The sequence below is a fragment of the Mus musculus genome, chromosome 3 (assembly GCF_000001635.26).
Source record: "Mus musculus strain C57BL/6J chromosome 3, GRCm38.p6 C57BL/6J".
Lineage (NCBI taxonomy): Eukaryota > Metazoa > Chordata > Mammalia > Rodentia > Muridae > Mus > Mus musculus.
Genome location: NC_000069.6, coordinates 99,124,303 through 99,145,682, shown reverse-complemented (window position 1 = coordinate 99,145,682; position 21,380 = coordinate 99,124,303). Strand labels below are relative to the sequence as shown.

Here is a 21,380-nt window from a genome sequence, read left to right as displayed (position 1 = left end):
AGGTATGAAAATGACAAACTGAGAAGGAATCTAAAGGGTAGCCGCTCTCTTACCAGCCATTTCTGACTGTGGCTGCCCTAAGAATTATCCACGGTTCTTTCTCTGTTTCCAGCAGAAACCTTCAGTGGTTTTTTATTACCTATTCCAGAGATATTTTTCAAAGACCTGAGATATTTGTATTTATACTAACTCAGTCTACATAAGCAACTAACCTAACAGGCATTTTCAACAAATCTGTTTACTTCTTAAGATGGAAAAAAGCCATAGGGTGGATCCACAGAGCCCCACCCCCTACCCAGTCTACTTAAGGAAGCAGAGCTGAAACAGTCTGACCAAACTGGCACAGTTGTCAACTAATAAGATTCTGAACTGGCTGTGGCAGCCCCTAAGCTTTCTATGAGGATGGGGCAGGTGGACAGACCACACAGAGAAATGGAAAAAGAACTGAGTAAAAAGTCACCAGGAACACCCCAATTTCACGGCATTATAATCACAGAAACCTAAACAGCAATAATCATAAAATGCAAAGTGAAACACCCACAATCAACTTTCCCATGCCAATTTCACCACTATTTAACTAGGAAAGTACTTAAACAAATCTTATTTTCTAGTTCTTAAAGTGCTAAAACCCGTCTCACTCTACTGTGTATTCTTGCTGAAATCCATATCTCTGAGAAATTCCCTAGGAGAGCTCATCTTGAGCTATCCCAGAAAACATCTGACCAGTACCCTTAAATAGTGGCAAAGTTAGTACTTTCAATGGTAAAAACCATTTCAATAGAGTAAGCCATGTTGGAGAACACACAGCAATGAATCATGGGATCCTGTATCATCGATTCAGGATGAAACCATATGACTGCTGCAAAACCTGGCAAAATCAGAATTTGGCTTATATCTAAGGCAACAGCACTGCACAGATGCTAAGTTTAATTTGTAATAATTTTGAGCATGTAGGACAAAGCATAGTGCAGGCTAGACAGGGATTTCTTGAACTAATTCTGAAACTCTGGAAATCTTAAGTTATTTTAAAAGTTTTATCACGCAATCAGAAATTTAAGACAGTGGTTCTCTCTTCCTTTTGAAACACATTTCCTCCACCGAATGCAGTGGTTCTCAGCCTTCTTAATGTTGCGACCCTTAGTACCCCTCATGTTGTGGTGACTCTCAAGCAAAAAATTATGTTCATTGTTACTTCCTAAGTGTAATTTTGCTACTATTATAAAATCATAGCCGGGCGTGGTGGCGTACGCCTTTCATCCTAGCACTTGGGAGGCAGAGGCAGGCAGATTTCTGAGTTCGAGGCCAGCCTGGTTTACAAAGTGAGTTCCAGGACAGCCAGGGCTACACAGAGAAACCCTGTCTCGAAAAACCAAAAAAAAAAAAAAATCATAATGTAAATATATGATATGAAGATGGTCTTAGGTGACTCCTGTGAAAGGATTGCTTGAGTCGCACAGGGGTCATGATCCACAGGTTGAGAATCGCTGATCTAATGGCTCCGTTTTGACCATCAGCAGGAGAAAGAATAGGGCAGTGTTGGCCAAATCTAGGTTGCAGAGGGCTAAAAATGAAATGAAGACTTTCTATGTGTGAGCTGAAGGATTATAAATAGTCTTGGGAAATCTTCTAACCAAGAATATGTCACTGTTTCCCAAATACAGCCATGAATGAGTGCTTAAAGGAGGACAGATGCTGTGTTTAGTCAATGATGACAGGCTTCAATGTACCTAAAACCATCAGTCTTTAAACATCATGTCAGATTTCCATTTCTCTGACTTCGTGATTACGCTCCTCTCATCAGATTTCAACAGTCTTCCGTCAAGCAACACCTGACAAAATAAACCATTGCTGCACAAATTGTAGACATCCACATTGAATATGTAGGATGTGCTTGTATTCATATCTTCTTCCCTTATACCTCTCTCTAACATACTAAAGATTAAACCCAGGACCTCTCCCATACCTGGCCAGCACTAGTCACACCTCTAGGCCTTTTCTTGCTATTTTGAATTTGAGTTTACATGTAGCCTTGAGGAGTAAATACATTTCACTTCTTACTAATGCCACACTTCTTAACCAAGATGCTGTTAAAAAGATTTTTTGCAGAGCATTAAAACAACTTAAGGTTCACAATACATTCAGTCAGTCAGTTTCCAACAAAAACCCACCGTGGCTCATCCGTGTCTGCTCCCACCTCAGGGGGCAAGTGCACAGCCTAAATCAATAACCAAGTAACCTAACCATCCCCTGGTTTCATAAAACCACCTATATGATAAATACGCATGTCTTTCTATTATAATATGCTTTTACAAAATAATGTTTTGTTTTTTACAAAGGTTATGAGATGTCATAAAAATGTCCAGTGCATCTGGTTTGAGAATCCAATTCTTTCTTCACATATTTCTGCATCTGCTCACAAAATCCCTTTGACTTCAAAGGACGCTTTTCAATAGAAAAAGAAGACACACACAGGAAGAGTGGCCATAAATTTTTAGGAGTCCTTTTCCAAGGCCACTTTAATAATGGCCATAGAGGACAGGTATCTCTTTCAGAAACTTAAAATGCCCAAACAGCATCAGTGACTATAGGTTTGTAGGAAGATTTATGCTTTTAAATTTTCCTGGTTATAAAAGTGATATATCTGCAATTTGAAACACACAAAAACAAAGGCTTAAAGCACGCTTCAATTACTTTTAATCCACTATTTAGGATGAACAAAGCCCATCAAAAATGGTTGTTTTCCTTCCAGTCTTTCTTCCTATGAGTAAACACTTCTGTGCAAACACTGCTGCCATCATATTCTGAACACAGTGTTTAATCTTTTCCATCAGTCTTTCAGGAGAACTTCATCAGTGCTTTGGTACCTGCATCATCATGTGTACTGAGCAAGCATCCTGCCACTTAGCTATCCTCTCACTTTTTATTTTGAGACAAAGAATTTCACTTAATCACCCAGGCTGGTTTTAAACTTGTGACCCCCTCCCCTCCTCCTCTGCCACCAGAATAGCTGGGATTCCAGGCCTCTGCCACCAGACTGGGCTTGCCTTAATCTTTCATGCTATCATTTTTAACTGATATGCATTATAACACTGCAGAAACTAACTTTAACATTTAATTCTTTATATTTAAAGTGAAATCAAGGGTTTAAAAACAGTAATCTGTCCTAGATATTCTTGGTTGTATACACATTAATATGCCTATCAGATTCCAAAAAATGAAATTCCCAAACCTCAAGAAAAACAACATTTGATGATTAAAGCCGGAATCAATTCTTAACTAACACTGTTTCTTAAAATGTAAAGTAACATTTGAATAGTTGTTTGCTGAATTTCTAGTATTGTGTCTTTTATTCGTAAAGAATCTTGTGAAGTTTACATTAAAGAAAAAAAAAGTAAGTTCAGAGAATGAGTAACTTGTGGGATGATTCAAAATATAATATTACATGCTAGTTTCATCTACTCTTGCTGGCTATGTTTTACCTTCATAGTCATGAACCCATAAGCTTTCCAGTCTTGGAAGTACATCAACATGCCAATCACTCCAATTCTCCCTCTATTCCATCTGCCCAGAGGATTACAACTGGTTCTGTAACACAGCTAGCAAATGTTAGAAAAAGCCAGGAACTTTTAGGACCAGGCCAGAAAGCTTTCCAATAATACATCAGTTACAACATGACACCCTCATGTCATATCTGTGCATTAATGGCTATGAATATGCAATGTGTAAAAATTACTTCATCACAGAAGTTCAAGTTTCCTTCCCGCTCTCAGACAAGACTTCCGAGATCATCTATGTCAAACTGATATATTCTGGGATGTTTTGTGCTTGTCAGAACAAAGCAAATTCCCCAACACCTTTTGGCTCTGAGGATAAAATGCAAATGTGGCGGGGCTCGACATAATATATCATGCTCATCAGCTCAGTCGTGGTAATCGCAGTGCTGCCAGGCAAGCAACACTATGAAGTACCTCGGCAGCTTGTTGCTGTTGGTTACAGGGCCTGGTAGATGCAGGCGCCTAAGGATCACCGAGCACCGATTCTTGCTCGCGTTCCACACGCTAGCTACTGCACTAACCTAAACAACCCAATTCTAAGAAAACTTTTCTGATTTCTCCGCTGCACCCCGGGAAGTTGTAAGGGGGAGGAGGCTAAAAACGTAACAGAACGGTGCGCAAGAGAACGATCGATCGCAGAGCAACTAAGTTTCTGATAACGTCACACTCTTTCAGGAGATGGCTTCCTGCGTTGCCAGGCAACACTGGCCACGCGGCCCGGCGGCGTGTGCTTTCCAGCAGCAGCACCTCCTGCGGTCACATGTGTGCAACGTCGCTGTGGTCTGAGTTGGGGACAGTCATAGGCTAGTGGACCTCGGAGAGAAAGTGTGGAGGGCTCTTTACAGGAAGCAGGAAGGGAGAAATAAGTGGCGGAAGGGAAGGGGAGCGGGAAGGCGCTCGCAGGATCGGAGACCTAAAGCAGAAGACCGGCTCGGGTTACCTGGGGAGCCAGAGTTGCTGCGGGTCCTTTGTGAAGTGCCCGGATGAAGCGCCAGCACTCACGGGCCTTCCGCACAGAGAACAGCGCCATCTTGAGAAGGGCGGGGCCGCCGGCCCGGAATGACGTCTGCGGGCGAGCCGAGTTGTGCTTACTACGCATGCGCCTGTCCTCTGGGCTGCCGCTGGCCAAAGTAGCTCAGTACCGATGTTTCCTAAGTTTGCAGCGCAGGTGCGCCTTGGAATAGGTGGCCCTAGGCTTTAGTGTTTTCCCGACCATCTTCTCCTTTGTGCCAGCTTCCTTGAGGGAGACTCAAGAAATGAGTTGTTGCTCTTTAGACGTGGAAGTAAAGGAAATCACCCACCCTAAACGAAGGCTAAAAACAGACCCACGGCTCCTGGAATCCTAGCACCTTCGGATTTCCTTGGAGACCAAAGGTGGAAAAAAATAGGTAATTTCTCACCCTGCAGTTCCGAAGAAAAGCAGTCAATGATTCTGGCAAAGCCATGTCTCACCACCTGCTCTCTAATACAAAACTACATGACTTGCTATCCTGTGTTCATTGATACTGAACCTTAGACCAATAAACGTCAGCTCTCACAGTTTTGAAGTTGAACTGGGTTTATTTCATTTTCCCTCCATTGACTTATTTCTTACAGGAAAAAGTCATGTAGTTTTTTGTTTGTTTGTTTGTTTTTTAATCAAGCTTCCAGATGCAGCTTTCCATTCGTGTCTCTTAAGAATGAAGCCTGCTTCTCTTAGAGGACCATAAATGACTTTTTGAGACCTACATGCTGGTCATCGGGTCTGCAACTTTACTCTAGTGCCCTGAGTGAAACACTGATGGATATGTGTGTACCTTGCCTTCCGGAAGTGTGGGGTCTCATGGGTTCAGAGAATGAATTATGCATACTGACGAGGTGATATAGAAGCAAGTACCAAGTTCAGAGTGGACAATGCTTAGAGCTGCAGTGCTCCGCGGAGGTTCAGTAACAATGACACCAGTGATGCTTGATGGAAGATGTTTTGTGTAAAGATGATGACTTCTCTCAGTGAACTGAAAACTCTCAGATTAAAAATCAGTAAAAAATATAAAGAGCAGATTTGACACAATCCCATTGCATTGGTTATATTAGTCTAAGAAACACATACTGGAAATTATCAAAGATTCATAGGCAGTAAGCTGTATTTGAGATGCCTGTACTCCCGAGGAGTTGAAATCTAAAGTAAGATAAAACTCCAGTCATACAATAAAATCTTAGAAGCATGCAATTGTTCCAGAGTAACTGGAAGTGAGCAGGGAAGGAATTACAGGTATGAGGTGGAGAAAGCTGAAGAAGCCATGGTTCCGCCCTCAGCAGAACATAACAATATGATTTTGTTGTTAAAATTTGAGGCACATGTATTTCCAGGTGCAATGCACTTTGACTACATACCCGAGTATAGAGCCAACGGGACACTTGAGCTACAAAACATGGTAATAGACTCCAAAAACTGAATAAACTAGATTGAATTTAGAATAAAAAGTGGCCGAGTAATGGAAATAAAGTGGCCAGGAATTAATAGAAAACCCAAGACACATGGTGTAGCAGAAGCCCAGGACAAAGCCAGTCAAGAGAAGATATAGACAATGGTTACTGTAACATGGGGTTTTATAAATGCCTTAGGTGTCTAGTCTTCAGATAGAAAGCAAAGTATTACTATTTGCATAGCTATATAATTAATTAGATTATAACCCCAGGAGTTAACATTAGACTTCTAATGTTCTTAGCTATCCAGATTGCAGAATAAAAAACCCTGGCATCAAGCCAGTGATGCCAGTGCATTTTCAGAGTCTTCTGCCCAGGTGCCTATCTAGTACTGGTAACATTTTAATGGGGGGGGGGGATATCTCCAGGACACGTTCTCAGTAAAGACACTTTATCAATACTCGCCTTCAATACCATAATGTTTGAATAAATCATTTGCTGTTGTGACTCATTATTAGGAAAACATCTCTTACATTATTATGAAAATATCCCTTACATACTTTTGCTGGCCCTCACAGATAAGTTAATAATACCCCTTGAAGTCAATAAAGATTGCTATGCTTCTGTGTACTGAGCCTGTTTAATCTGCCTTTAAGAGAGCAAGGGACAGAGGAAATGATATAATTCCAAAAAATAAAAAAGAGAACAATGTAATAACCAACCTTATTTGCCTCGTATTTCCCAGGCAATCAACCTTTATAACTGGAGCTAATGCTTTGCTATAATATTAAGATACATACCCTTCCATGCCTCTGACCTACAGAGCAAAGCATATATGTCTCTGTACGTTATATGGTAGTCATTTGTTTAAAGCAACAAATCGGTTGAACGAAACCTCACAACAAATCCACCACAAATGCTGGAAGCAGCATGTAGCTATTGCTTGATGGATTTTGTTTCTAGCTGGGTCACTTGGAATCAGTAAAGTCCCATCCTTTGTAAAATTTTGTTAAAGATTCTGTTAAAGTATCCATATTTTCCCCATGAGATGCTTTTCTGTTTCAATAAATACAGAGCAAAAGCCTTTTGCTAGGGACACACAGACACAGGGATAGATTCTCATGACATCATTCACATGTGCACAGATTCAAACTTATACAACAGACAGATTACAAAAACGAGGCAACAGAAAAATCTGGATTCAGTCTTGGTAAAAGATTTACTTTTTGTTAATGCATCATCAATGCATTTACAGTACTTTGAGGTTATTATTTGTAGACTGTAAGATGTTGTTAGAGTTTATTTTTTTCTGCACCATAGTGGTAACTTTGTAACTCAAGGTGTCACTCAGCTGAGTTGTTGCACAGACAAAGACTATACAGTATTTATTATACTACCAAAAGTCATGAATCTTAACATTTCTCCAATCACTTAGGAAAGAATCTTACACAGAGCAAATATATGTTTTAAGTCTAAATTTTATTTTATCAAGTTATATGACTTAAGGTTTAAAAAAAGATAGGGATTCTTTTAACAGGCAGAAGCAACAACTGAAAGTAAAAAAAAAAAAAACACAAAGCCTACTAGAGCCAGTTCTATTTAGTTTTGTACTTTGTTTTTATAACAACATTTTAATATTGGAACAAGAATGACCAAAAATCTGTCACCTTCTAAACCACCTTCTAAAAGGAGCAGTGTACAGGGACTGCTTAGTTTAACAAATATCTTTATTAATAATGACGGTGAATCTTTAAAAAGTCGTATAATTTACTTTAAACGTGTTTCCATATAAAATACTTTTAAAATACTTTAAAAAGTTAAGTTTAAAAACTAAACTTGATCATACAGAAAATTTCTCCAAGTTGTTTAAGTGACATACTGTGTTTAATGACAACATTTTACTTCTGGGATTCTTTAAGTAAGATGAAGCATTTTCTTAAAATGAGAAATAAATTAATTACTAGAGCAATCCTCAGACATCCTTGAAATATTAAACTTTTGTATTCTTATACTCGTAGCACGTACCATGTGTGTCTATGTGTGTTCATGCTTAGGAGTTTGAACCCTTGTTTAAAATTTGATTTCTCATCAACACTTTTATTTTATAGTAAGTTCTGGTAATTTTGCTCTCTTCCTAACATTCCCAGAAAATCCTCTCTTGCAAGAAACAACAGATTAAAACCAGACAGGCAGTTGAGGAGCTGTTTCTATTGCAACCATGTGTGTCAGAAGGGAGGATTGGGTTTCCTTGTCCGAGAACATCAAGGGAACCCCACCTCAGCAGACACACCTCTACTCCCCAGTAATGGAGAGTTTATACCTACTTAGATTTAAATGGGATAAGGGAAGAGTTTAAACCCATTCTTAGCTCTAGTATAATCAGCCCCCAAGTCTCAAAGTATCCAGTTCTGTTTCTTTAATTTAATTCTAAGTGTCAGGTTAACATTAGGTGCTGATCAAGGTAATGGAGAGTCAGCCTACACATTTATCCACTTAGAGAAGAATTCTGCAGACTGTAAAAATTAGATGGCAATTGTATTCAAAACTTACTTTAAGCATAAGCCACTCATCCCAACCCTTCGTGCATATCGAGTGTGCTTTCTTTCAATACGGAGGAGGCGACTCCATAACAGAAAGAAAAGGGATAATTATGGGAGTACAGCAACAGCTCTCTGACCATGACTTCTTACCCTGGACCGATTATATAAACAAAAGTCAAAGGGATTGGTGGGGTCCTACTCCTGCATGAGATAACCACCATGCCCATGAAAGTGAGTGCGAAGCTGGTGACTTCTTTTTCAGCTTTGGCTTCACCTTAGTTCTGTGACTCATTTCGTAGAGTATGAAACTGGTCCATAGATAGTACTTGTCACAAACCATTCCACAAACAGGAGCAAGAATATATAGGCTTGGGTGTGCATGCACACGCGTACACACACACACACACACACACACACACCCTCAATTTCATTTCCATACTAGTGCCCTGCTAAGAAAACTGAAGTTAGATCAGTTGCAAGTGAGGACAGGTTTTACATGAAGCCACATCCTGCATGGGGCTTTATGGTCAGAACAGCGAGTATCTGATTTTTAGAAAGGTGATGCTGTTCCCTCATATTAGAAGACACCCTTTCTCTAGTTGTTTTTTTTTTTTTTTTTTTTTTTTTGGTGGGTGAGAGGAAGGGAGGGAGATGGGGATTGGAAATTATCTCATTATGACCACCTTATCACATTTACGTGTTTATTATCTTACAAAGAACTCATTTTGTACTTCAAGGCCATTTTGCACTGGTAAGGGAGACATCACTGTCTCTTCCAGACTGTAATCCAGTAAGATCAAGGGATATGAATAGCAAAACCCTTAAAGACTTCTTCATTTCCACTCCACAATGTTTTCACTGGGGCTAACAGGCAGTGTGGGGAGGGTGGAAAGTAATGGAGCATGCCCAGTAAGCAATTTGGAGGCAGTCATGTTCAGAATACAGACTCTGGTGGTCTTTAGTGTGTAGCAGCTGCTTGAGAACTAATTACATAGGAGGAATGTAGGCCTAAAGGTGGCTGATGGTTTTACTATTTTCTCCAGATCATTCTGAAGCTGCAGTTTTAAATTGAGAGAGTGGCTCGAAAGAAGGTAGAGAATGAAGATCCTTAAATGTGGACCTCAGTGGAGTGGTGGTGGCACATACCTTTAATTCCAGCACTTGAGAGGCAGAGGCAAATGAATCTCTATAAGTCTGAGGCCAGCCTGCAGAGTGAGTTCAAGGGCAGCCAAGGCCACACAGAGAAACCCTGTCTCAAAAAAACAAACAATCTCAGAGGGAATTGCAAGAGACTGTCTTAGCATTTCCAACCTGCCCTGTTTATCTTTCATCTTAGGACACATTCTCCGTAGAAGAAATGGAACTTTAAAATTAGCAAAATTAAACTTTTGAAAAGAGCATTTTATTTTGAATGCTGTATTTTTTTTCCCAAGATGACATGACACTGAAGACGAGATCTGTACGTTTTCTGCACATGTTCTATTTTTAATCCATCCTTGGTTCTCAATGACCTCATAACTAGGCTTTCAACTTCTAAATTGAGTTTCTACACAGCAAACTTCAGCAAGGTTCACCTGAAAATGTTTCTGGAAGCCAAGAATAGTAGCCCATACCTGCTAAAAATTTTACTCTAATTGTCTTAGGCAACCTCTGGGAAGGGGGTCATTCCACCCCCACAGAGGTCACAACCCACAGGTTGAGGACCACTGATCTAGAGTCTACTCTGTGACTACTGAAACTCACGCAAATTGTTTATATCTTCACTTTTCTGGAGTTAAAACCAAGAGATTTTGATCTCTCTAAAAATAGTGTATCAATCTCATTCTGTTGCTGTCAAATCCATTTCAGTGAGTTAGAATCCATCAGACTTCCCCAAAACCACTGACAATTATAACCAGCTATGTTTCTTTTTCACCTTTTCCCTTTAATAAGCAGAATAGTATGGTGTTTGAGAAAATCAGCACGCTGGCCAGGAGCTCCAGGAGTCATTTAAACTTCACATGCCCTTTTCTCTTACATGTAAAATAAGTGGGAAGATTTGGATTGCTGGAGGATATACATTTGACATGTTGGCCTAGGCAACTGGTTTCTGATATCCTAAAATGGAGCTTTCTAGAAATTTTTTTAATTACGTATTATTATAGCCAGAATTTACATCCAGCACTTATTTACTGACTCCATGTTCATGGGCAATACTAGGAGATGGATGCCTAAAAAGGACTTTTCATTTGTTTTTTTGTTTGTTTGTTTGTTTGTTTTGGGGGCGGGTTTCAAGACAGGGTTTCTCTGTATAGCCCTGGCTGTCCTGGAACTCACTTTGTAGACCAGGCTGGCCTTGAACTCAGAAATCTGCCTGCCTCTGCCTCCCGAGTGCTGAGATTAAAGGCATGCACCACCACGCCCGGCTAAAAAGGACTTTTCAAGTCTAGTCCAGACTTGTGAAACTGCCCTAGACTCCAACCCCATCCCAGCATGGTCAGTTTCTAGATAGGAGAAAGCAGACTGGAGACTTCTCAGCCATTGTGAACATGGAGTGATGTTTTTCACAAACATCAAAGGGTTGGTAGACTATCCTGGCCTTACTTTCTTCTCTAGGGAGAAGTTCCCTTAAGTTCTCAACTGTTTTGCTGACTTCTGTTTGACTGATTGCTCATTCTGTTTGAAATGTACTTAAGATTTTCTTATAGGCAGTCTCAATGGCTTGCATGACAACTGCTAGCCAGAGAGAAAGTTCTTGGGAGGAGGCTACTCAATAGCCATCCTGCCATTCAGCACCAGTTTGGGATGTGTGTGTGTGTGTGTGTGATCTGTGTGTACGCTAAACCCTGGAAACATTTTAAAATTGTACAGTATATGCTTACTTTCTTGTGGTTTGCTCCTTCTGCTAAATCAGTATTTATAAAATATTCTGATTACTTGAGGAATGTTACTTAGGTTCCAGCTAATGTCCTCTACATAAATCGAAATCACGGCTCTTTCTGCATTTTGTCGTCCTTTTTGGCTGGTCAAATCCCTGCGGGAAGAAATAGCATTCCTGTGGGTAAAATAATTTCTGTGGAAGTTATTCACAATCCAGTTTCAGCAAATGCTGTATGAAAATGTGATGCATTTCTGGACCCAGTCCTTGAGTTTGCATCATCTCCCTGCTTACTGAGAAGTTCTGTGGCCCAGCACTTTATTTTAAGCATACATCCCAATCATTGGTATATCTACAAAGGGTAAATGTCCCTTGGGAGGCTTAAAGCAATGGAAATCCTGAAATAATGTTCCTGGAGAGATTGAATGCACTAAGTAAGTAAGTAAGTAAATAAATTCATAAGTAAACAAACACATAAATGAACAGTGGATTTTATTTCTGCCTGTGCTGTGCTGTCACTGGTAAACCGATCTCATAAAGACCTTCCTTTCTAAGCCCATGTTGTTATCTGAATAAATGGACACCGTGGGACCAAATGACTCCTGCACTTCCTCTTAGTCTTTAGCTGTGTCAGCTTGCATTCGTGTAGGTATTGCGTTCGTAACCCAATGATCCTTCCATTTCGAATAAACATTTCCATGGCAACATGAGAAGTGAGAACTTTTACTCATCCACTCTCCGCCATGACAATAAATGCCTTAAAACCATGGACTGCCTCTTTTCACTGGGATCTACCATGGGGAGCCATGGAGGCATTCGCCTGTAGAGCCGCTGTCTAATCTCCCGTAGAAGGCCTCTCTGTGCTGCCAGCCACCGCCACCACCAAACCAAGCTCAAACCAGCCACCTGCTGACATGCCAAGGACTCTCTCCCTGTGGGACCAGCCAGAGCTCACTCCTTTTTCCCCTCAGTCCCAGGCCAGATGCAGCCTAAGGGCCCCAATTCAGTTCTCAGCTCTTCCCTTGCATCCAGCTGCACCTGGGTGCCCAATGGCCTGAGAAGCAGATGGCCCGGGCCTCCTTGCAGGCCTGAAGATCCCCAAGCCAGCTCTTGTGGTCCCCAGGGCCTCAGACTACATATGCTTCCCCACCTGAAGTGGTGTGCTTGGGCTGCTCTACAGCCTGACACCAACCCAGAGACACCATGTCAAATTCCTGTATTCTGCCTCTCCGAGCTGCGGTAACCTGTGGTGGAGCAGACGCAGAACCTCCCCTACAGGGAAGTGGGTCCAGATTGGCACCCTTAAACAAATGTGGAGTGAGTCTGTTCACACCATCACATACGTCTTTTGAGTTGAGGGGACCAGTTAGGGAGCTGGTGACTGAGGAGATCTTTGGAAGGGGAGATGAGAAAACCCGTTGACTCTCAATGCTCTTAGGCAAGGGCATTGAGACTCATGTATACTGTTCACTCAAGCAAAATTTACTTAATGTATGCTCCATTCATACCCTTAAAGATGAAAGGACAAAGTGTTCATCCAGTCACAGTCACAAGGTGGCTGTTTGGTGAACTCAGGGGCCAGAAGAGGGTGTTGGATAGTGTGGAACTGGAGTTGTAGATAGTTGTGAGCTACCATGTGGATGCCTGGAATTGAACCCTAAACCTGAGTCCTCTGGAAGAGCCACCAATACTCTTATTTTGTTGTTTGTTTGTTTGTTTGTTTTGGGGTAAATTTGAGACAAGGTTTCTTTTTGTGTCCCCAGCTTTCTTGGAATTTCCTCAACAGACCATGCTGGCCTCAAACTCAGAAATTGCCTATCTCCCCGAGTGCTAGGATTAAAGGTACAAGCCACCACACCCAGGCAACCAACGCTCTTAACTATGGAGTCATTTCTCTGTAGCACCTAGACTGTTGCTTTAAGCTACTATATACTCTATTTGATGCACCTTAACAGAATGGCTGGGCAGGCAAGGCAGGGCCCGTTTTCTAATTCATTATCCAATAACAAACAACTGAGTGCCCCTCCTTCCTGTTCCAGATTCTGTCTTTGCTAAAATGAGATAAAGAACCCAGTGCTGGCCTGCAAGCAGCTTACAAACTAGCAGAAGCGAACAGTTGCCAAATTCTGAATTCAAGTGCGTGGGATTTCTGCTTGGCTAAAACCTGATGCTTGCGCTCCTAGGCAGATGTATGGAGCATCCTCCTACTGGTGTTTCCAACATCCACATTTTCTTTCTGTCTTTGCATCTGCCACCCAGATAGCTGCATACTTGGGAAAAACAGCTCCCACATTTGGCTTGCTCAAGAATGCATCTCAATAAGGGAAGGGTTTTGAAAGTCAGCTCAGCAGAGCCTGTGACTTGTGTTGACACCAGTGTCATCCATGGTTCCTGGATCCTTTAGGTGGGTTCTAGTGGTTGGCTTGACTTCTCCCCCCTCCCACCGCCCCCTGCCTTTCTCCTTTTTCATTTTAACTGTTGATTTGCTTTCTCATTTACTCATTTTCTTGAGATAGGACATTACTCTGTAGCCCAGACTTGCCTCATGTTTGTGACACTCCTCTTTGCATCAGCCTCCCCATGGCTGGAATTACAGGTATGTTACATACCTGCTGGCTGGCCTGACTTTGGATAATCTTTTCCTAGGCTTTTTTAAAAATTATTTTTATTTTATTTTTTGAGACAGGGTTTCTCTGTGTAGCCCTGGCTGTCCTGGAACTCACTTTGTAGACCAGGCTGGCCTTTAACTCAGAAATCAGCCTGCCTCTGCCTCCCGAGTGCTGGGATTAAAGGCATGCGCCACCCCCCCCCCCCCCAGCTTCCTAGGCTTTTAACGACTCTACTAAACTCATTTGTTCAGTCACATTAATCAGTCCAACCAGCTCCACAAAGTACACAGTACTTGTAGTGAAGGAAAATACCAGAGAGGACTTGAAAGAAGAACTTTATGCCTTACTTTATGTAATACTTCTCCCCAAGACCCCCGCAAAACATTGAGATTTAATTATGTGTTATATTTTTTTAAATTAGATGATTTAATGTGTGTGTGTGTGTGTGTGTGTGTGTGTGTGTGTGTGTGTTGATATTAGTTTTAAATGGAGAAATGCAGAACTGGAGACATGGTTCAGTGGTTATAAGTACTTTCTGTTCTCCTGGAGGAACAGAGTTTTGTTCCCAGTATCCCCACTGGGCATCTCACATTTACCTGTAACTCCGGTTCCAGAGGATCTGATGGCCTCTCCTGGTCTCCTGGGGCATCTGCACACAGGTGATATGAGAGTTCGAGTGTGCGCATGCGTGTACATGTTTTGTGTGCATTCACAAAACACTTTTGAGAATTATTTTGAGACAGGCTCTGTGGTTGACTTGCACATAAGACAGAGGCCATGCGGTACACACTCAGAGAATTGCCATCCAGAGGAGTGAGTTTCTCACCTTGGGAACAGCACTGGGAGGGGAGGCTCAAGTAGATGAGTCAAAAGCACATTTCCATAGAATAGTCTGGTTGTTTTAGGTTACATTAGCTTTGCCTACCCATGGCCTCAGTTCTTTTGGAAACCAGTGCCAGCTGTGCTGTGTGGGTTCCTTTCCCTGGAACCTGGTGTCCCTGCTTGGCTCCATTATCCCCTGCCTCCCACGCCCTGGTAGGACACAGGCTTTTGCAGTGCTTTCCCCAGAATTCTATTTAGAGCCAGTATCCTGTGCAACCCAAGAGGAGTCACAAACACTTTATAAGAAGAGGAACTTGGAAGAAACCACTGAATACAGACAAAGCCCAGGGGGAAGTATTAGGGATTTCATTTGCTTTCCTAAACAGGATACTTTCATAGCACTTTCTGTCATCCAAACAGCATGCTTTCTTCCGCAGCCTGAGGATGAAAAGCCATGTGAAATACACCTGAACGAAGCTGGTGCTCCTCCCGATGCCCCTCAGTACCCTGTTCTCCATATCTCACAGCTTCTCTCACAGCCTGTCCTACCATTGGCTAACTGTACTCTCCATGAGTCATTAACATCTTCTAGAGAAGTGACCAGTCTCACTCCGTGTTATATAGCATAAGCAACCCTCTCCCTGGCAGACACTCAGTAAACAGTTGTTGAACTGAGTTGAAAGGGATAGAAGCATGTTGGTAGCAATTTGGATAATCTTTAAAGTACCTGAAGTCCAACTGCTATTTGGAAAGACTAGGACGTCATTCTCATTCCTAACTGAGTGTATCAAGAAAACATAACGACATTCACACAATGCTCAACTAAATATCCATAGATGACATTTTCAGCGTGGTTTGCCAAAGAGGCCTACGGGCAGAGCGTATCATAGAAGCACTGTTGCTATCACCCTGTAGCTCATGTTTGTGTATAAAGAAGGGACATGGCACATGTGAGAGAGGAACAGGCTCTGCAGGTCTGAGGTGGGAGGCAGGTATGTATTTGTTTTCACATAAGCAGCACAGACACTGGTCATAATTTGTTCAGCTGGACACTAAGGCAGGCATCTGTGTTCAGGAGGGACAGAGGAGTCCTAGGAAGGCAGTCAGCTGCTGCATAGAACTGCAGGTGTTCTGGGCTAAGGCAGAGTCAGGTGGTGGTGTTCTGGAAGCGGGAGTGATCAGGGTCCTGTCAGAAGTGCTCTTGCTTTTTTCCCCTACTCAATCAGGATCACAGGATTTTAAAGAACTCTTTCAATAGCAGTACACTCTGAGACAGCAATGGCCAGTGTGGGAGACAGCTCTTTTTCCAAACATCAATCAAGTTACCATGCCATGAGGTTGGATTTGGTGCCATGCCTATGTCTTGTAAGCATTTGAGGGAAGCTGACTTCTCTGGCAGCAGCAGCAGCTGATCTTCACATTACAACAACCAAGGAGCTCCCAGTCCTCTGGAGGAATCGCAACATAATAATACATATTCTAAGCTGTGTATTGAGTTTTTACATATGCCATCTGGTAGTTTTCAAGAAGATGCTGGTGCTGGGGAATGAGGTGACCAAGCATCACACTGAAGCTCCTCATGATGCTGATGGCCTTGAAGAGGTTTACCCTGGCCAGCTTTCGAGGGTTAGCTTGGCCTACCTGTGTGGCTGTATCATTTGGGGGTTCAAGATAGTCTGGCAAGTTCTAAAAATTTCTGGTGCTCAAATAAATATTGAGCAAATCTTCCCTGGTAACAAAGTAATTATATGCCCGTGTTTTTCAACAGTGATGTGATTTTTGGTAGGGGGGAAACCATTTTATGGTCCTTAGTATCTAGACAGGAAGCCATTAATAATGCTAAGTCAATAGTTAATAAGTCAGATATTCTGTGCACCTCTATTCTAAGCTTTCGGCAACGTTCAGATTTCTTGGTAGGTTGCCTGGGAGTCCTTCCAGTTGAGCAGAAGAGAATTACGCAAAGCAAAGCCTACTTCAGAACTACTATAACTTAAGCAAAACATGTTGATTTACCTCCATTTTGGAGACAGTTACTTAAAAGTAATGATATGAAAAACTACTCTTTTTTTTTTCTGGGAGTAGTACTTCATCCCAAGCTTCTCAGGAGGAAAGGGAAGAAGAGAGGGATGAAGGAAGAAGGGAAGGAGTGAATGGAGTCAAGGGAGAAAAGGATGGGAAGAAGGAAAGAATGGAAGGGAAAGAGAAGAAAGAGAGGAAGGAGGAGAGAAGATAAGGAAGGAAGAAAGAAAGGAGGGTGGCAAGGGAAGAAGAAAGGAAGAAGGGAAGAGAAGTGGGAGGAATGGGAAGGAGAGAGGGAAGGAGGAAAAGAAGGAAAGAAGGAAAATTGCTTATTGAAAATATTACTATTAAGAGGAATACATTTACAGGGAAATTCAAATCTTAGGACTAGCAAATGGCACAGCAGGTAAAGGCGCATACCACCAAGACTGATAACCTGAGTACCTACGCTGTGGGAACAAAACTAACACCTGCAAGTTGTCCTTAGACAGCCACATGTGCATCGAGGCCTGTGCAGAGCCCAGCACACACCACACCCTTTTATACCCACACAAGGTGAATTCATAAAATGTAGCTTTTTAAAAAAGAAAAGGAGAAGACCTTAGAATTCTCTTCTCAGTGTTGCTCCTCAACCTGAATCCCATTGCCATGGAAAACACTGCTAGTGTCTGCTGGTGCATTTTACAGAAGTATTTTATGCAGATTCTGGAGAGGACAACAAACTCTAGCTTACTGGCTCTCCACCTGTGAGTTGAGACCCCTGGAGGCATCAAAAAGCATTCTACAGAGGTCTCCTGAGACCACACGAATATCAGATACTTACATTATAACTCTTAACAGTAGCAAAATTACAGTCATGAAGTAGCAACAAAAATAATGTTATGGTTGGGGGGGTCACCACAATGGGGGTAACTGTATTAAAGGGTCACAGCATTAGGAGGGTTGAGAACTACTCTAGTATTTTCTTCACTATAGGGTTTTATAGTCTGTTCTCTGAAGGGTATTGCAACTCGTTCCCTGTAGGGCATTTCAGTGTAATCCTTGTAGGGTAGTACAACTCACTCTCCTCTATTCCCACGCATCTTTGTCTATGTACAGCTCAAGCTATATAAGGCCAAGTGGCAGAGGTACCCAGCTGGATGCTGACACCATCATTCATACTATCTTCTGTTAGTGGCATCTGGCATTTTGTTGATGCTGTTATTTTCTTTGTTTTCTCTCTTCTTCGGACCAAATCCTGGCTTTGTACATACTGTGCAGGTGCTGGTGGCTTTGGGCATACTGTGCAGGTGCTGGTGGCTTTGGGCATACTGTGCAGGTGCTAGTGGCTTTGGGCATACTGTGCAGGTGCTGGCACCACTGAGATACATCCCTAGCCCTGATCATTTTAAGATAGTTATATGCTTTAATGAAGGTTTGCAAATATTATAAATATAATAAAATAAACCTGACATTTCAGAGCAAATTTCAAAAAATGGGATGACTGATTGTGAGGTTATATTTTTATGTCTTAATAAATATTTCTTAATTTATTTCCAAAAGTGTTAATCAATGGTGCATGAGCATGTATTCTCGATTTTCCCCATCACTGAAAATTTGTTTGTTTAAGAAAAAAAGGTATACAATATCATACTTCTGCACACAGGAAAGAACCTTTGGGGTTTTTTTTTTTTTAATCATAGGTTTTTATTTTAGTTAGCTTTTTTTTTCTTTCGAGAAAGGGTTTCTCTGTATAGCCCTGGCTGTCCTGGAACTCACTCTGTAGACCAGGCTGGCCTCGAACTCAGAAATCTGCCTGCCTCTGCCTCCTGAGTGCTGGGATTAAAGGCGTGCGCCACCACACCCGGCTTTTAGTTAGCTTTTTGCTTCTATGACAACTTACCTAACAACTTACCTGAGAGAATCAATTTAAGAGGAAGGTAAATCTGGGTATGGTGGTATGTACCTCTAATCCCATTCATTCAGGAGGGAAATACAGGCAGTTGGATATTGAATCTAGTGTAGCCTACACTGAAAGACCCTACTTTACAAAAATTGGCAAGAGGATGGAGAAGAAATACATTGGCAGCTGGGATGCAGAAAGAAGTAGAGGTGGGTCCAGGATCCCAGTATCCTTTCCAAGGTTACCCCTCCGATGTCCTAACTTCCTTCTGCTAGATAACCTCTCTTGAAGGTGCTGCACTTTCATACTTATATCAAAAATGTAAGCTCACATTCTGGGAACCTGGACTTCAATAAACGAGCCCAAGGTGAACAGTTAAGATTAAATTATATCAATAGCTATGCCATGTAAACTAAAATAGAGAAAAGGTGTTTTTCTTAACTTCAAAATTAGAAATTCAGAACATTCCTAGAGAAAACCTTTTAAAATAAATTTTCACTTGCAAAAGTAAAAACCTAGAATACTAGAATATTAGATTATCACAGAGAGACTCTGAGGGGGAGGCACTAGAGAGCTAACGCTGCACATCTGTGCAAGGTGATGGGACCTGGAAGGCTGCTGGCCCCTGCGAACTACAGATCACACTGTGTGTTAACCAAATCTAGGAGTCCAGAAGTAGCTGTGACAATGGCAGGTGTTGCTTGCTCCCTAGGTACAATCCCTAGAATGAGGCTGTACTCTAAGGAACAGAGTCAGGAAGAATTATACTTAGTCCTTATTTCCTACATCCTAATCATACCTGTGCCTCCCATTCCACGTTCTAGAATGAAGCATGGTCAAGCCTTCTCTGCTCTCACAGCCTTGGAGACCTGGCTCCCTCAGGACCCATCTACATGTTTACCCACGTGCATTTTCCCATTAGTTCAGAAAACTCACCTGTGCCATACTCAGAATCAAGTCTTTAGCAGAGGAGATGTGCAAGGCAATGAATCTGTAAATGACCAGTTAGGTGGGGGGAAAGCATTTGAGTCTCAGTGGTGTGTGTGTGTGTGTGTGTGTGTGTGTGTGCGCGCGCGTGCATGTGTGCGTGCATGTGTATATGCTGGTTGGCTGCAGAGCTGTTTCTGTTCGGTTTTGTATAAGCAGTTGGTGGAAAGGAAAAGCATGCCAGGGTAAATGGAATCTGTGGAAATGGAGCCTGAGTTTTTCATCAAGGAGTCCTGGAATTGGAGGAATAAAATTATACCCTCAGTATGAGAGGAAACACTCTCAGTGTGCCTGCTGATAAGCAATACTTCTGAAAGAACTGTATTTTAAGAACATTAAAAATAAGTGTGTGGTTACTGGTGTCAGCACAAAACTTCACAAAAGCCTAGTGAGGTAGAATTGGACAGTGCTGGGTGCCTATTCTTTCTTTTAGACTGATTTGTAGCAACCTCAAATTCATATGCTAAAGCTCAGTAAAAGGAAATGTAACTGTTTGGTTACAGAATCTTAAGGGAGTTTCATAGGTGAAATAATGTTATTTGTGTTGACTCTAAAGCCTTTAAGAGAAGATTAAGACACAGATAATTTACAAAGGCCAGGAGAAGACACAGGGAGGGACAGCCATCTGAAAGATAAGAAGATAGGCTGTTTTCCATGGCACCTTGCTCATGGCCCCTGGCTCTTTTCCAAAACTCTGGAAAAATAGATTTCTGTTACTGAAACCATACAGTCTAGGACATTTTTATTATGCAGCCCTAGCAATTGAATACACCCATGGACACAAAATACTAAGATATACTTCTACAAAAATGAAACACTATACAATGAAAACCACTCACTATGACAATATAATTATTAATAAAAATAAAATAAAAGGAAAGGAAATGGAAACAACTCAATGTCCTCTCATGTGAGCCCATAAAACTAGGGTATCTCCTTCTAACACATAGTACCATACAGCCATGAAACCACTATAGAGGCCTCCATGACCTGTCACAAAGTGACTCCAAAAGATGCTTTTGATTAGAAACAAAAGTCAAGAGGAGACGGGGCAGAGATAGCATGTTACCTCTGTGGTGGGAGAGAGAAGTAGAGCCCTGTGCACACATTCTCTCATTTTCTGTGGAAAGTAAAAGATAAACCAGAAATGAAAATATTTACCCAAAGGGATGGGAGAGGGCAACAAACAGCTCTGATGTGGAAGCGATGTGCCTTCCATGTATCTTCTGCTGCAGAGTGGGTCATAAGAACTTTAAGATTCAAAACTGAACAAAGGGCCAGTGGGATTGTTCACTTGCTTAAGGCACTTGCTGCCAGTCTAGTGACCTGAGTTTGATCCCTGGCATCCACATGATAGGAAAGAGCTGATTCCTGTAGATTGTCCCCAGACTTTCCATGGGTGCTCCATGGTATACACACACACTTAATAGATTAATAAATGTAATACAATTCAACATTGAACTAAATTTAAAAGGCAAAAGAAGCAAATTCTGACTGTTACCAGGAAGGAGAACACTCATAGATAGCACGTTGGGAACACTATCATGCAGGTGAGAAGAGTTAAAATCAATTCAAGCAGAATTCAGGTATCACTGCGTCTAAGAACTAAATGGTCTACCATACAATCTAGAACTTAGTAGGCATGCTGTTAGAACAGGCACCAGGAGTACTGGCATTCTATTTGCCTTCAAGAGTAAAATAGGT

At 41.7% G+C, this 21,380-nt stretch overlaps 1 protein-coding gene across 6 annotated transcripts in view; it reads right to left on the bottom strand.

The window, feature by feature from the left end:
* Positions 1-5,576, bottom strand: part of Wars2 (tryptophanyl tRNA synthetase 2 (mitochondrial)) — an 81,124-nt gene extending 75,548 nt beyond the window's left edge. For 4 of the 6 annotated variants that reach the window (XR_001783742.2, XM_006502052.4, XM_006502053.4 and 1 more), the window contains exon 1: positions 4,495-5,576. Coding sequence is in view for 4 of the 6 variants with exons in the window: in XM_006502052.4 (XP_006502115.1) it covers positions 4,495-4,653 (159 nt within the window). In the remaining 2 variants the exon portion in view is untranslated. The remainder of the gene's footprint in view (positions 1-4,494) is intronic. The other 2 variants (NM_027462.4, XM_030252815.1) reach the window with 2 other exon arrangements.
* Between the last annotated feature and the right edge of the window lie 15,804 nt (positions 5,577-21,380).